Here is a 16,597-nt window from a genome sequence, read left to right on the forward strand (position 1 = left end):
TTATTATTTTTTGTAGTTTGAGTTACTAATCTCCTGTAACCAGATTGTAGGGAGGGGACGAGCCACTGGCATTTTCTAGGCTTAGAACTTAATTCCTCAGATGTTCTTTTAATCTTGGATATAAAACAAATATAAAAGGCGCAGATAATTAATGACTGTCTCTTAGTTCCCAGTGCAATGTATAAGCAAAGCATTTTCTCTCCTGTAAAATAGAAAGAGCAGGTGTCGTAACCCCAGAGAGAGTTGGGATCCCGGTTATTTGAAGCAGTGTATATTCTCTTAGAGGCGTAAAAGGCATATGATTTTCATAATGACCTTTTTAATAGATTTATAAAAGCTTTGCCTGTTTCTGCTACACCCAACAATCTCTCTATAGATAAACAGTTAGGGCCAGTTCACACTAAACAAAACAGACGCAATTCTGTGGCGGAGCTCCCCGTTGCAGAGTCCCGTCTGCCTCAGTGCCACACAGTGTCTCTATGGGATGACTTGCACTTCTTGCACTCGCTTCCATCATGGCTAGAGTGGAGGCACGCAAGCCACCCCATAGAGACACTAAGGCAGGTGGGTTTCTGTGGTGTGAACATACCCTTATAGATACTAACCACCATTTTCCGACTATTTTGTTTCAATAATTTCAATAATATTCCATAGGAGCTCAAATCAGGATATTTGTAAAAAATACAGCTGTATTCACATGACATGTTTGTTCTTTTGTAACAAATGAAAGCAAAATGTATAGCAGCAATACTAGAGGATACAGGTAACAGCAGAACCACAATAAATGCATTTTGTGAATACCGTCTATGGCTATGTTCCCACTTTGGGAATATATCGGAGGTTCGGGGCCACCTCGTTAAATAGGCATCCCATACTAAACATTATGTTCTGTATTAGCAGCCATCAACTTAACAAGATGGCCGCTTTCCTCCAATGTGTTCCCGAGGTGGGTCTATGCTCCCTTTGTGCCAATATTTGGTCTCTGTTCAAAAAAAGAGACCAGAAACAGTCCTTTGTGCACTCACTCAAGTAAACACACCTGCTCATCATGCAGGTTGTATATCAACTGTATGTCAATTATATTATTGACCTTTGCAAATTACATTGTCAGCTATGCGTGCTTACCAGGAGACAATGCTCTTTGTTGTCTAACAATCCAGTCAATATAATGTCACTGTTAGAGAGGTTTTTGTGCTGTGTGACAGGAGAGCTGATCATACAATGTGGGCACCACTAGGATTCTTTTCTACTGCATGTGGACTCACAGCAGCTATACATGAAGGGAAGTGAAAGGAGACACCCAGTTGTCATATGTAGAATGTTGATTTAAATATAGAAACATATAAAAATAAACAGTATATTGCAAAACTGCTTGCGATCACAACCCCTGTTGTTTTCTTAAAAAGAAAAAAACAGTGACAGTGTCTCTTTAAAGGCGATAGCTGATAGCTCCTAATTGCCCATGGGGCGCTGAGTTGAAGGTATGCCTCCTACCTTCATCCTCAACACCATTCCCGTGCACTTAGTAGTTTAATTCTCACTGCGGTAAGCACTGCCTTGACCCCAGAATGCTGATTAGGTCTTCCCTGGCTGGCTTGCTCCACCGATAATCATCAAAAGGGGCAGGCCGGTTGGGGGTGGGACCTAGCTCTAAATGGCCTTATCAGGAATGGGGCCAAGGATGAATGTAAGAGACTAGCTTTCGTCTAACCTGCTGATAGTTCCTCTTCAACTCTAGATAGCTATCAACGGGTAAAAGTAATTGTATATGCTATACTATATTGAAAATACGGCCATATTTTGACCTCCAAGTTACTGCTGTATTTTACTCTTTTTTTTTTTTACAGTGTGTGAACATAGCCTTAGGGGGCACGCACACGTTCCATGCATGGCCCGTAAATACGAACAACTTGCAGCGAAATGGAGATCGGAGCTCCAGGCATCATCATGAATGATGATGCAGGAAGCTCTGAACTCCGTTCCATAGCACATCCTCCGTATTTACGGACTGTGCACAAAACTCGTGAATGCCCCCTAACAATGAAAATTTATACAGCTGATGCTGAAGGTTGTCATTCTGCTCCAGATATTGATATGAGTGCTATCTCTTACATACTAACTGATCTTAAGATTTTTTTTCTCTTCTTCGTCATCACTGGAAACTCTTGCTAGTTCTGTAACTCAGCTGATTATCTAAATGGTACCCAGGTCCACTTGTTATAGGCACACCACCTCCAGAGTTGTTTCCTGAGTGCCTGACCTGCCTAATGGATGTTTGCTGAATATTTAAAGGGCATTTCTGTCTAATGTGTTCTTCCAACTCATCCCCTCCCCACTTTTCCAATCTTTCCCTGCTGATGGCTGGTGCTGAACTCTGCGAACAGAAGAGTTTAATGGAGTGCAAGCTAAAGGACAGGGTGGAAATAATGTGTATACAGCGTTAGCTGGGAATTAACAGCTGGGGTGAAGGGGAAGGCTCTTGTTAACCTATTAGAGGCTAAAAAGGAGGGGGAAAAAACTAGTCTGTGTTTGTAATTAAGAGCGTACAAGATATAAAACAGCTTTACAAAGAAGCCGGCAGAAGCACACAGCATGAGAGCATTGAAATAGGCCCTAATAAGTGTTACAGTATTTAATGATCTAATCTGAAACGTGACGTCTTCATAGTGAGAGACTACGCTGTACATGTGGCACATTCATATTACAGGGATTGACGCATTCAGGTCTGACTCTATACGGCCTCTCTAGTTTACAGTAAAAAAAAAAAAATATTTGGTGCCACCTACAGTTCAATATTAGGAAGTACAACATTGCAGTGATCATAATAAATATAGTGAATTCTTTGGGAAAAAAGGATACATTTTTCAATTCACTATAAATTATGCAGATGTGGACAGGCTGTGTACTTTTTGTTACCTCTCACAAATGTTCCAATACCGCTTTATTTGAATACTTCTTTTTTTTTCTTTTTTTTTTTTTTACTAATGGCAGTGCTTTATATTTCATTTTATTGAAAGTGAACCTTTTGTACTCCTCTAAGAACAAAAAGGATAATCATATAGCATCTCATTTCACAGAATTTCATTAGCAGGCCCCTAATCCTAGCAAAATTTGTCAAGAAGAAAATGTTCTGAGGTGAGAATATTTTAACTGTATTAGTGAGCACCTCACCCCTTATCCTATTTTCTGTAGCTCCTATTTGATCCTTGTATCAAAGGTTGCTAAAAAAAAAAAAAAAAGAATAAGGCATCAAGCTTCGAAAAACAGTTTGTTTGATCCCTGTTTAGAAATATGTCAAAAGTACTTGTTCAAGTTTGCCTGACATTTTTTTTCTAACTCCTCCTGAGATGAGACTTGAAGCCGCACAGAAGCTGTTGTTCTACATCCATAAAAAATATATCTGTAGAAAGATATATATATATATATATATATATATATATATATATATATATATATATACGCAAATGCATATAGAAAAGCAAAACTCTAATACAATGCAAGCCTATTGTAGCAATTAGTATATATATATATATATATATATATATATATATATATATATATATATATTAAGGATGGTCCGAACCTGCCGAGGTTCGTCCGTCCGCTCCGTGCAGCGGGTGGATACAGCGGTAGGACCGCCTGGAAAACTGTGATACAGCCTATGGCTATGGCTGTATCCCAGTTTTCCAGGCGGTCCTCCCGCTGTATCCACCCTCTCCACGGAGCGGGCAGACAGCGGGAATCATTGCCAAGAGTTCGGGTTCGTACAAACCCAAACCTCGGCCAGTTCGGACCATCCCTAATATATATATATATATACACTCAACGGCCACTTTATTAGGTACACCTGTCCAACTGCACGTTACCACTTAATTTCTAATCAGCCAATCACATGGCGGCAACTCAGTTCATTTAGGCATGTAGACATGGTCAAGACAATCTCCTGCAGTTCAAACCAAGCATCAGTATGGGGAAGAAAGGTGATTTGAGTGCCTTTGAAAGTGGCATGGTTGTTGGTGCCAGAAGGGCTGGTCTGAGTATTTCAGAAACTGCTGATCTACTGGGATTTTCACGCACAACCATCTCTAGGGTTTACAGAGAATGGTCCGAAAAATAAAAAAATCCAGTGAGCAGCAGTTCTGTGGGCGGAAATGCCTTGTTGATGCCAGAGGTCAGAGGAAAATGGGCAGACTGGTTCAAGCTGATAGAAAGGCAACAGTGACTCAAATAGCCAACCGTTACAACCAAGGTAGGCAGAAGAGCATCTCTGAAAGCACAGTACGTCGAACTTTGAGGCAGATGGGCTACAGCAGCAGAAGACCATCCGTTACTAGCATGGTATACCTAATAAAGTGGGCGGTGAGTGTATATATATATATATATATATATATATATATATATATTCAAGAAGTCGCAGCACATCCAAATCGTGCAAAATTCTGTGTATTTATTTCATAATCACAAGTTAGCCAGTGCAACGTTTCAGTCTCATCTCGAGACCTTTCTCAAGCATTAAACAAACATCTCATATCCTTTTTATACATGTGAACAGCAAAATCAATTAGTCAATCAAGTGAAAAAACGTGGAACAGGTGTGCAAGTAAGGTTCCGGAAGGAACAAAGTGTAATACATAAGTTACATCAGTGTCCGTATAGTGTTCCATATATAACACATCTATACAGTGATCAAAGGTATATTTACCTTAAAATCAAAAAGGCGAAGTTAGCTCACGCTCACCACTGCTCTGCGAAGAAAGATATAAACATTCTGTTTGCTGATGACTGCCCACGGAGAGTATCATTTGTAAACATCTTCAAGACGCATGCGCGGATGTGTGAACTCCGTACGTCAATGTTCAGTGTAGAGGGAGGTACAGGGGAGGAGTCTGTCAAGGTCTCATGTTTACATCTGGATGTCCGCCAGGTAAAAAGACGCATCCATTGTAGTTACCATCTGTACAAGGTGAAGGAACTCCATCCTATATTGCACGGGTTATCCGGCTCGGTGGCCGCAAGTCTCGGAAACCGAGACCGCGCAGCCATCGTGTCCCAGAGGATCTCAACCGGGTCGCGAAAGCGGCCCAGGGGAACCTCCGTAACGTCACCCAACCCATAATCGCAAAGTCTCACTCTTCTGTAACATAGTGTGAACATGCCCCAACAGTAATCTTACATCTTAACCCTGACCTTACAATCATCTAGACAAAACTCAACAGGAGCAGTGTTTCGCGACCCGGTTGAGATCCTCTGGGACACGATGGCTGCGCGGTCTCGGTTTCCGAGACTTGCGGCCACCGAGCCGGATAACCCGTGCAATATAGGATGGAGTTCCTTCACCTTGTACAGATGGTAACTACAATTGATGCGTCTTTTTACCTGGCGGACATCCAGATGTAAACATGAGACCTTGACAGACTCCTCCCCTGTACCTCCCTCTACACTGAACAATGACGTACGGAGTTCACACATCCGCGCATGCGTCTTGAAGATGTTTACAAACGATACTCTCCGTGGGCAGTCATCAGCAAACAGAATGTTTATATCTTTCTTCGCAGAGCAGTGGTGAGCGTGAGCTAACTTCGCCTTTTTGATTTTAATGTAAATATACCTTTGATCACTGTATAGATATGTTATATATGGAACACTATACGGACACTGATGTAACTTATGTATTACACTTTGTTCCTTTCGGAACCTTACTTGCACACCTGTTCCACGTTTTTTCACTTGATTGACTAATTGATTTTGCTGTTCACATGTATAAAAAGGATATGAGATGTTTGTTTAATGCTTGAGAAAGGTCTCGAGGTGAGACTGAAACGTTGCACTGGCTAACTTGTGATTATGAAATAAATACACTGAATTTTGCACGATTTGGATGTGCTGCGACTTCTTGAATATATAGAAGAGGAGACATTTATCCACTTTCCGTCGCTGGCACTCCTGCACCAGGCCTTAGAGTGCACTCCAGGCTGAAGTATATATATATATATATATATATATATATATACATATATATATATATATATATATATATATATATATATATATATATACAGTAGTTACACAATTATTTTATTTGCACTATTATTGAGCTTATCAATCTTCAACATAAATACAGTACAATCCCCTCTGGATAACAGAATTATGCTAAATTACTCATATAGGTTCACTTATTAGGCAATAGGGGCTTATGATGAATATTTCACTATATCCCGACACCAGTTAGTCTCACACAAAGTATAACACAATGGTAATGATCTTTCTCTTCAGAAGTATAGAGAGAGATCATACAGTACCATTAGTAAGTGGCAGAACACCTAACAGTCATTTATGTATACTAGTCAATCCCATTTGTATCAGTAGGGTACTGTAACATTGTTATTTATCACAATATAAATAGATAAACTCAGGCTCCCCAATGATACCCATGATGTCACCTCAGAATCGGAAAGGATATTACCTTCTGCTAGTACTGGTGGGTTTGCTAAGCAGATCTGTCAAACCGTTCGAGTTAGGCAACATGCTCTGAAACCAAACACTTGGCATTTGATGCCCCACTGCTGCAGAGGTTGGATGCCACCCTAGGGAGTCCTGAAAAACTAGGATACAGTTCTATAGGACTAGAGTATAAGTTCTATGGGACCACAAAGAAGCAGCTTATTCATTTTTAATTGAATACACATTTGTGCAGTGCAATAAAAAAAGTAATTGTCAAATAAAACCAAGACCTTACAACGATACATGCTACAGTCATGGCCAAAAGTTTTGAGAATGACACAAATATTATATTTTCACATGATCTGCTGCCCTCTGGATTTTATGTGTGTTTGTCAGATGTTTTTATCACATACAGAAATATAATTGCAATCATATAATGAGTAACAAAAGCTTATATTGACAGAATGAGTTAATGCGCAAGTCAATATTTGCAGTGTTGACCCTTCTTCTTCAGGGCCTCTGCAATTCTCCCTGGCATGCTCTCATTCAACCTCTGGACCAAATCCTGACTGATAGCAGTCCATTCTTGCACAATCAATGCTTGCATTTTGTCAGAAATTGTTGGTTTTTGTTTGTCCACCCGTCTCTTGATGATTGACAACAAGTTCTCAATGGGATTAAGATCTAAGGAGTTTCTAGGTCATGGACCCAAAATGTCTATGTTTTGTTCCCTGAGCCATTTAGTTATCACCTTTGCTTTATGGCAAGGTGCTCCATCATGCTGGGAAAGGCATTGTTGATCGCCAAACTGCTCTTGGACGGTTGGGAGAAGTTGCTCTTGGAGGACATTCTGGTACCATTCTTTATTCATGGCTGTGTTTTTAGGCAAGACTGTGAGAGAGCCAATTCCCTTGGCTGAGAAGCAACCCCACACATGAATGGTTTCAGGATGCTTTACAGTTGGCATGAGACAAGACTGGTGGTAGCGCTTACCTCGTCTTCTCCGAATAAGCTGTTTTCCGATGTCCCAAACAATCAGAAAGGGGATTCAGCAGAGAAAATGCCCTCACACCTGCCTGCTGCCATTCCTGAGCAAGCTCTGCACTGCTGGTAGCTGAAACACTTTTAAGAGACAGTCCTGGCGCTTGCTGGTCTTTCTCGGGCGCCCTGGAGCCTTTTTGGCAACAATGGAACCTCTCTCCTTGAAGTTCTTGATGATGCAATAGATTGTTGACTGAGGTGCAATCTTTCTAGCTGCGATACTCTTCCCTGTTAGGCCATTTTTGTGCAGTGCAATGATGACTGCACGTGTTTCTTTAGAGATAACCATGGTTAACAGAAGAGAAACAATGATGCCAAGCACCAGCCTCCTTTGAAAGTGTCCAGTGTGTCATTCTTACTTAATCATGACAGATTGATCTCCAGCCCTGTCCTCATCAACACCCACACCTGTGTTAATGGAGCAATCACTGAAACAATGTTAGCTGGTCCTTTTTAAGGCAGGGCTGCAATGATGTTAAAATGTGTTTTGGGGGATAAAGTTCATTTTCTAGGCAAATATTGACTTTTCAAGTAATTGCTGTTAAGCTGATCACTCTTAATAACATTCTGGAGTATATGCTAATTGACATTTTAAAAACTGAAGCAGTAGACTTTGTAAAAATTTATATTTGTATCATTCTGAAAACTTTTGGCCATGACTGTACACATACAATGCAACAGTAAAGTGATAAAGACAAAATATATTGCTCTAATTCTTCTAATGAGCTCTAATTCCTGATGCTCGAGTCAGCACAGGACATTCACTGGCCTATGCAGGACCCCACTGCAGCCATTGATTGGCTGTGTGGCAATGGCGCGTGCCGACCCCAGCCCCAGGAATTAGAGCGCAGGACGCTAGACACTGTGACATCAGAGACTGCAGGAGAGAGAGAAAGTGTTCTGTTCAATATTTTTTTCTATTTTATCAGACAGCCTGGGCATTTTTGTAGTAAATAAGGGGGATTACAGCAAGGAGTTACTTTAAGCTATAAGCTGTCCTGGTCTGAACAATAAACTGCCACTGCAGTGTTTAATAGGTAGATGAACAGCCCACTAATCTAAGACTTAAAGGGGTTATCGCTACAAAAACATGGCCACTTTCTTCCAGAGACTGCTCTTGACTCCAGTTTGGGCATAGGTTTTGTAACTTAGTTTCATCGAAGTGAATGGAGCTCAATTGCAAACCACACCTGAACTAGAAACAAGAGTGGTGCTGTCTATTGAAAAAAAGTGGCCATATTTTTGTAGCACTGAATAAACCCTTTAAGATAGTTGGGCATGAAAGTTTCCTTCAATGTATAGTATCCAGAATAACCGGTGCAGGGCTGCATCCACATGCTGTTTGTCATACATACTAAATATACAATTTCAATGTATAGTCATCATGGTCAATGTCTTCCAATACTAGCAGTAGCTATCCCAGCATAGATATCAGAATTCATTGAGCAGGCTTCTGGTTGCAGCTTGTCTAACTGCACTATAAACACTTGTGGTGGCAGCATTTGAGGTTTTATGTATGTGATTACTCAGCCGCTCTGCATGTGCTCTTCTATATGTATGCATAAGTGCAAGCAAGAAAGATATAGACACAGCGGTAATGTAATACCTACCATTATCCCTTCCCTTATCACTGGTGCTGTGAGTGGTTATAGATGACTTAGTCCTGAAGCATCACTTGCGGAGAGAGAGAGATGATACCATTAGTGAGTTGCAGAACACATAGAGCTGGAAGCCATAGGTTGAAACGCATCCTCCTTTTGTACCTGCTTAATGTGATACTTAATAAACAAGCATTCAAGAATTTGGTGAGTGCCAGGATACTTCTTTACAGTCTATTGGGAGCCATATATAACAAACTCCCCAAACTCATGTTGTCTCTTCAGAATCTGACAGGATAACGCCTTCTACTACTAGTAGTGGGTAGTGTCGAGGAGATCTGTGAAAATGTTCGGCTTCAACAGCCTTCTTCGAACCTGAGCACTCCCAATTTAATTCATTGCAACAGCAGAAGTTGGATGCCAACCTAAAGAGTCCTAGAAAACATGGAAACAGCCATAGGCTGTGTCCATGTTTTCCTGGCAGCCCTAGAGCTGCATCCAACTTCTGCATCCAACTAACGCGGCCGAAACCGAAAATTTTCACAGACACTCTCAACGCTTAACACTGGTAAGAAAAACATCCTTATCAGCAAGTCACTTTTGCCACTACATACAGTATAAAGCTGGGTTCACACTACGTATATTTCAGTCAGTATTGTGGTCCTCATATTGCAACCAAAATCAGGAGTGGATTAAAAACACAGAAAGGCTCTGTTCACACAATGTTGAAATTGAGTGGATGGCCGGCATATAACAGTAAATAACGGCCATTATTTCAATATAACAGGCGTTGTTCTAAAATAACAGCAAATATTTGCCATTAAATGGCGGCCATCCACTCAATTTCACCATTGTGTGATCATAGCCTTTCTGTGTTTTTAATCCATTCCTGGTTTTGGTTGCAATATGAGGACCACAATACTGACTGAAACATACGTAGTGTGAACCCAGCCTCAGGCTGGGTTCATACAGCGTAAGACAATGGCTGTTCTGTTACCTGGCTGTTTCACAGAAGATCATCCCGGCCGCTACTGCAGTACCAGCCGGATGTACTTCATATATGTTGAATTGGGATGCGGGCACACCCCCTGTGCCTACATCCCAATTCAACATTACACACAATGGAGAGTGCGGCAAGAGCTGCACTTTCCATTGTGTGAACTGACAGTTCTGTGCAGCTGTATTCCAAGGAAAAGGGGCCGCACAAAACTGACGTGTCAGTTTTTCTTGCGACCGCTAGGGATCCCAGCCAAAGTACATACACTCCTTTGATTTCAGCGCAATGCATATTTGGAATTAAACGGCTGTGATTAATTCAAAATATACATTGTGTCAATGTGGCCGTACAACAACGGTGGTTATTTAGTGTTAAACAACGCCCATCCACTAAAGAACCTGCCAGTATTAGTACGTAGTGGGAAAATAGAATTTATGTACAGTCAAGTGCGAGCTGCAATTTAAATTTTCTACGTGTCCTTTACTATTGCACAATGAGGTATTAATACAAAGCATCTGTTCCTAAAAGTACTCTTTTATATATAATAAATCTCTGTAATAGTTCTCATTATAGAGTTATACATTTAAGGCATGCTGCTAGGTGAAATATCTATGGGAGGATTTAAACAAAGACTCATTTCAGTAAAAATATTGAAGATGCACAGTATTACACTTACTAAAGGGAACGAGAACTTGCGGCGTAAAACCAAGAACTTTTGTGGATGATATTATTGTATGCAAACATATGTATAATTATCATTGTCCTGGTAATGAAATAGAGGTAAGAGGTAATTAAAGCAAAGTCTTTTCCAGCGTTTGTCTCAAATGATCAAGCTAAGAAGCCTGAAGACAAACAAAATCTTGGGTTTGATTACCGCTCCCCTGCTCAGTGTGATAGAATAGGATACGTTCTTAACACCAGCTGGTGCTGAACCTGAGCACATAGAGTTCCTCATCTCATTCTCCTCCTCTAAGTGTTAGATTATCCTGCTTATTGATATTGATCATGGGTATATTGTTACTATGATTAATGTTAATGTAATGATGTGCCTAAAAACATATGCCAATGTGATAGTATGATTGGATAACAAAATGTCAGGGACCATCGTACCTGCATACGAGGTACTTAAGTCTACCTTAAAGGAAGAATATGAGATTCCTCGCAACTGTTCTAAGTACATTATATTCTCTTCTTATCTTTCAGAAATAGACCAAGGCAGCTGTGGGGATCCAGGGATTCCAGCATTCGGAACGAGAGAAGGTTCAAGATTCCGACATGGAGACACTCTGGTATTCCGGTGCCAGCCAGCATTTGAGCTGGTTGGACAGTCGACAATCACATGCCAAAAGAACAGCCAGTGGTCTGCCAGAAAACCTAGTTGTGTGTGTAAGTGAGGAGAGAAGTCTGTGTGTGTGTTAAACCAGGCCAGCCAGACAGCAATGGGTGCCATGCACCCACTCATCTTTCCACCCTCCCCTACCCCCCCAAGGCAATAAGGACTCGGAGTGCCATGCAAATGAAAATACTAATCGCATGCTAATAACATTCATATTCCATTTTCAGCAGTAATTTAAGCCGCTCAACGAGGGAGAGGTGCAGCTGGAGTTACTGCCTCTCTAGGAGAACCTTATTTTTTATCATGAAATATTCATGTTTTAATTTAGAGGAAGAGAATTTCAGCAATCAGGCAGTTTTTTAAATGTACCTTGTACTGCGTTTTTAGTTGGATTAACTCCGTCGGTGATGGATCTAGTTCTGATGGCGACCTCTCTAGAGATCATTCTAGACAACACAGAGCTGGTCAAGAACATGGGGTTGACATCCAACAGATATCTGTAAGGGGTGCAGGATCAGATCTGTAAGATCAGAATCATAATGTGAACCTGTAGGAGAATTCTCTTTATAAAAATATTAAGAAATTATTTCATATTTAACTATCTTGTGTTTGATACAGTGTAGCTACCAGGAACCAGTGGTAGTGTATTTTCTAGATAAGATTGTTCATTTTGTATTATAGACATAGATTTTTAGGGAACTTTGCTTATAAATTATCCCTACAGTATGTAAAGCCACTGAAGTGTGGATTATGTTATTTTTTTTTACAATAGGGTTATGTAGGCCACTCAGCGCTCTCTAGACTCGAAAGAGACATAATGTCAGGACTGGCCATTTAAGATCATGATGTACAGTAGACCACTAGCCCAGTAGTGAGCCCTCCACATTATGAAGATTCTCAATACAGCTTTTATCGTCATCATAGGATCGCAAATCAAGTTCAGCAAGAGCTAGGACCAGGCTTTGCACTTGTACCCGCATGAGCATAGTCGTAATCACAATTAGAGAACAAGATAGATATAGGGGGACATGTATTATGTGGGGTAGGCACCATTTTGCGCAAGCAACTCTTTTGCAAATATTTCATTTGCATTGGGCCTGTTTGCACTGCTTGCTCAAGAGGAGTGTGGGGGTGCTGCCACATGCCGAAATTTAAAATCTTTTTCAGCTGGCGTCAGTGAAATCTATGCCAGCTCTAATCTAGTCTCCAATATATAGATGGTCTCCAATGTAGCAGTATTGTTCCTCTACATAACTCCCCAGTGCCTCTGCGCCGCGGGGACAAGCCAGCACAAAAAAATCTGGGACTTAATAAATTTCCCCATAGTGTTGAATGAGCATTGAAACACTCAAGTGCTTGTTACTCGAGTCAAGCATTTTTCGAGTAACGAACCCCATTGAAATCATTGGGAGCATTTAACTAGGTGTCCTGGCAGAATCTGATCCTCAATAACATTCACGGCCACATTCCCCCCCACAACAGTAACAGAAATTGTGTTCCCCATATATTATAACAACAGGAAAACACTTGCCCCTACACACTCCTAAGTGACTCGGTCTTTCTATTACAATGTATAGTGGGGCAACAGAGAGAAGTACCGCACCGTAAGATAACAAATGGTTAACCAATGTAAGCACATATTACCTAATTTGTTAGAAATTTTCTTGGATGGTTATAAAATCTAAGAATACTTGGATAATGTCTACATTGACCTCATTTTCTGGTGTAGTACAAAAAGTTAGACATCCAAAGACAGATGGTTGTTGGAATATTCAGTAGCATACAGTATACGGCAGCCAAGATAATTGTATTTTGAATAAATTAGAATACAAATGTAACAAACTTTAACTTGACATTTAACGGGTTCCATACCATGATGCAGCAAAATTTAACTTGACATTTTCAATGCCACGGGTTGTGTTAGATGTCAATTTAAAGTTTGCTGAATCATTGTGTATAATGTGTCAAATGCCAAGTTACATCCACGTCTATACTTGAGACTGTTAAATAAAAAAAAAAGTTACTTAATGAAAAAATGCAAGAATTCGTATAAAATGAGCCACTAAAACACTTCACAAAGTTAGTTTTGTGCAGTTTTTAATCTACACATCACACAAGTGCATTAGGTTGCCTTACTGCATTTTGTCAGTATGCAATACCCGTTAAATGTTTTCATGCACCTTTTCATTCATCTTTTTTGTTTTTGTTTCTTTGTACATTGTAAATTCATATTGAAGAAAAAAAAAAAAAACATTTAAAGGGGTAGTGCGGCGCTCAAAAATTATTCACAGAATAACACACATTACAAAGTTATACAACTTTGTACTGTATGTTATGTCTGTGAATCGCCCTGTTCCCCGTGTCTCCCCACCCCCACCCGTGTACCCGGAAGTGTGGTGCATTATACATTACCTGATCCGTGTTGAGGGCCGTCCACCATCTTGTGCCAAACGTCATCTTCGGACGTCCCCCCTCTGCCGCGTCACAACTGTGCTCAGCCGCGATTGGCTGAGCACAGTTATGCTCAGCCAATTGCGGCTGAGCGGCTGATGACGCGGCCGCGTCAACAGTTATGCTCAGCCGCAAATGGCTGAGCACAGTTATGCTTAGCCAATCACAGCTGAGCATCGGATGACGCTGCAGAGGGCGGCCGGCATTCGGAACAGCCGGAGCTGTTCGCCGTCCGCCCGAAGAAGACGTCGCTGAATAAAGATAGAAGACTGGTGTCGGCACGTGACAGGTATGTATAACGCACCACACTTCTGGGTACATGGGTGGGGGTGGTGGGACACGGGGAAGGGGGCCATTCACAGACATAACATACATTACAAAGTTGTATAAAGTTGTATACAAAGTTGTGTGTTATTCTGTGAATAATTTCTGAGTGCCGCACTACCCCTATTCTTCACAGTAGCCCCCATTTTATTTTAATGATAGGTTTCCATCCACGTGGGACTCTCCCAATCATCCTCTTGAGACAGTCTTAAAGGAGGTCTCAGAGGTTTTGACCACTTGTTGGCTGCTTTCTCTTGAATCTGCAGTCCATCTGATCCCAAACCATTTCAATTGGGTTTATGTCAAATAATTAGGGAAACCATGTCTGCTGAGGCATAACTTTTCTTCTTGGTCAAAGTCTTTACATAGCATAAATGTATTGTCCTGTTATAGGAGAAGTCCGTCCAAAATGAAAAATCTGTCAGCAGGTGCGTGAACATAATAAAAAATCTATACTTACCTGTTCCCGTGCTCACTGACTGCCACGAGCTTTAGTTTCTCCTGGGTTCCGGCCAGTGACTGCGGCGGTTTCCCGCCCTAGTCACTAACTGGCTGAGTGAACATTCCTAAGCCAGGTCATGACGTTGCTAGAGTGGGAGATCCAGGAATCCGGCAGGTGACTTGAAGACGGGTAAGTATAGATTTTTTTATTATGTTCCCGCACCACCCTGCCTGCACTGGATTTTTCATTTTGGCCGGACCTCTCCTTTAAAATTATGGACACGCTAAGTGCAAACCAGGTGGGATTGCATATTATTGGAAAATGCTGAGGTATTTCCAAAGTATTACCACCTCCATATATCACAGTGGGAACCACATTTTTATTGTATTTTACAAAGACATATAATTTGTAAACAAACATCTCCAACTTTGACTTATCAGACCATGGTCTATTGTCTGTTTCTTGTGTTTCTCAGCCCATAGAATTCTCTTATTTTTGTTGTTAGTCCTTAGTAGTGGCTTCTTTGTAGCAATTTGAGCATAAAGGCTTGATTTTGGAGGAGCTTTGATGTTGACAAATGTGTGGTACTTGATCCTTGTGAAGTATTTATTTGGGCTCTGATCTGTAGTGCTGTTAATTTGTGGTTTCTGAAGGCTGAACCTAATACAGGTCTTGCTCTTTTATACAGCAGTCCTTATGAGAACCAGTTTCATCACAGTGTTTGATGGTTTTCATGATTGATCCTAAGGATACCTTCAACGTTCTTGCAGTTTTTGAGTTTTACTGACCGCCATGTTTTAACGTCAAAATGGACTCTTTACTGAGATGAGTGTTTTTTTGCTATTATGAGGATTAGAACTGTAGTTTAATAAGGCTTATGGCTGAGTTCACATGCTGTAAGACAGTGGCTGTTCTGTGGCCGCTGTCTGTAATGTTCACCCCAGCCGGTACTACAGTAGCAGCCGGATGAACATCACTTTATGGTTATTGGAATGCGGGTACATTCGGGTGTGCCAGTGCTCAATTAACCATAGCAGACAATGTAAAGTACAGCTGTGAGCCGCACTTACATTGTGTACACTGCTTATTTTGTACATGTCGGTTTTCTGTGCGGCCGCAAGGAAGTCTGGCCGGAGTGTGTACAGAGTATATACACTGCGGCCGTTGTTCCATAGAAAACAATGGCCGTTATTTATTGAAAAGGGCCTAAGACTGTATGGAAATGTTTACCAGTCCTATTGTTACGGCCGCGGCGGCGTCCCGCGTTCCCGGCCGCCGCCGCGACCGCTACCTGCCCTATGCAGCAGCCGGTGTCCATAGTCGGGGACCCGGCGCTGCTGTCACCTCGGCCCCGGGGGGCGCCTCACCTCTCCACGCTCCTGTCTCCCGCTGTGCCGGCCGGCGCGCGCGTCCCCGCCTCCTAGGGCGCGCGCGCGCCGGCTGTCTCAGATTTAAAGGGGCAGTGCGCTCCTAATTGGTAGTTGCACCCAATCACTCCCCTATAAATCCCAGCATGCCCTGTCCTTAGTGTTGGAGCCTCTACATGCTTCCCATAGCGTTTGGCCCAGCCCCCTGTTGTTCCTGTGTCCTGTCCGTTACCTGGTCCCAAGTCCCTGTTCCTGAGTCCTGTCCGTTACCTGGTCCCAAGTCCCTGTTCCTGGTTCCTGTTTCCCTGTCACTCCACCTGTTCCCGTGTCCAGCCTGTCACGTGCGCTCTCACCTGCAGACCATTGCCTGTGCCATCTCCTGCCACGCCTCGCCTGCCGACACCAGCAACCAAGCCAGGGGTAGCGACCTGGGGGTCGCCTGCCGCAGCAAGTCCATCCCGCCTTGCGGCGGGCTCTGGTGAAAACCAGCGGCCCCTTAGACTCCGCTCCCTGGTGAGGTTTGTGCCATCGCTGGTGCCGGTCCAGTGGATCCACTACTCCGGGCGTTACAGTAGGCTCCAACCATGGATCCCGGCGAGG

At 42.1% G+C, this 16,597-nt stretch overlaps 1 protein-coding gene across 1 annotated transcript in view; it reads left to right on the plus strand.

Moving 5' to 3' along the window:
* CSMD2 (CUB and Sushi multiple domains 2) overlaps positions 1-16,597 on the plus strand; it is a 325,249-nt gene that overhangs the window by 102,410 nt on the left and 206,242 nt on the right. Inside the window, exon 9 of the mRNA XM_069972975.1 lies at positions 11,281-11,463. Coding sequence (XP_069829076.1) covers positions 11,281-11,463 — 183 coding nt within the window. The remainder of the gene's footprint in view (positions 1-11,280; positions 11,464-16,597) is intronic.

The sequence above is a fragment of the Dendropsophus ebraccatus genome, chromosome 5, assembly GCF_027789765.1.
Source record: "Dendropsophus ebraccatus isolate aDenEbr1 chromosome 5, aDenEbr1.pat, whole genome shotgun sequence".
Classification (NCBI taxonomy): Eukaryota; Metazoa; Chordata; class Amphibia; order Anura; family Hylidae; genus Dendropsophus; species Dendropsophus ebraccatus.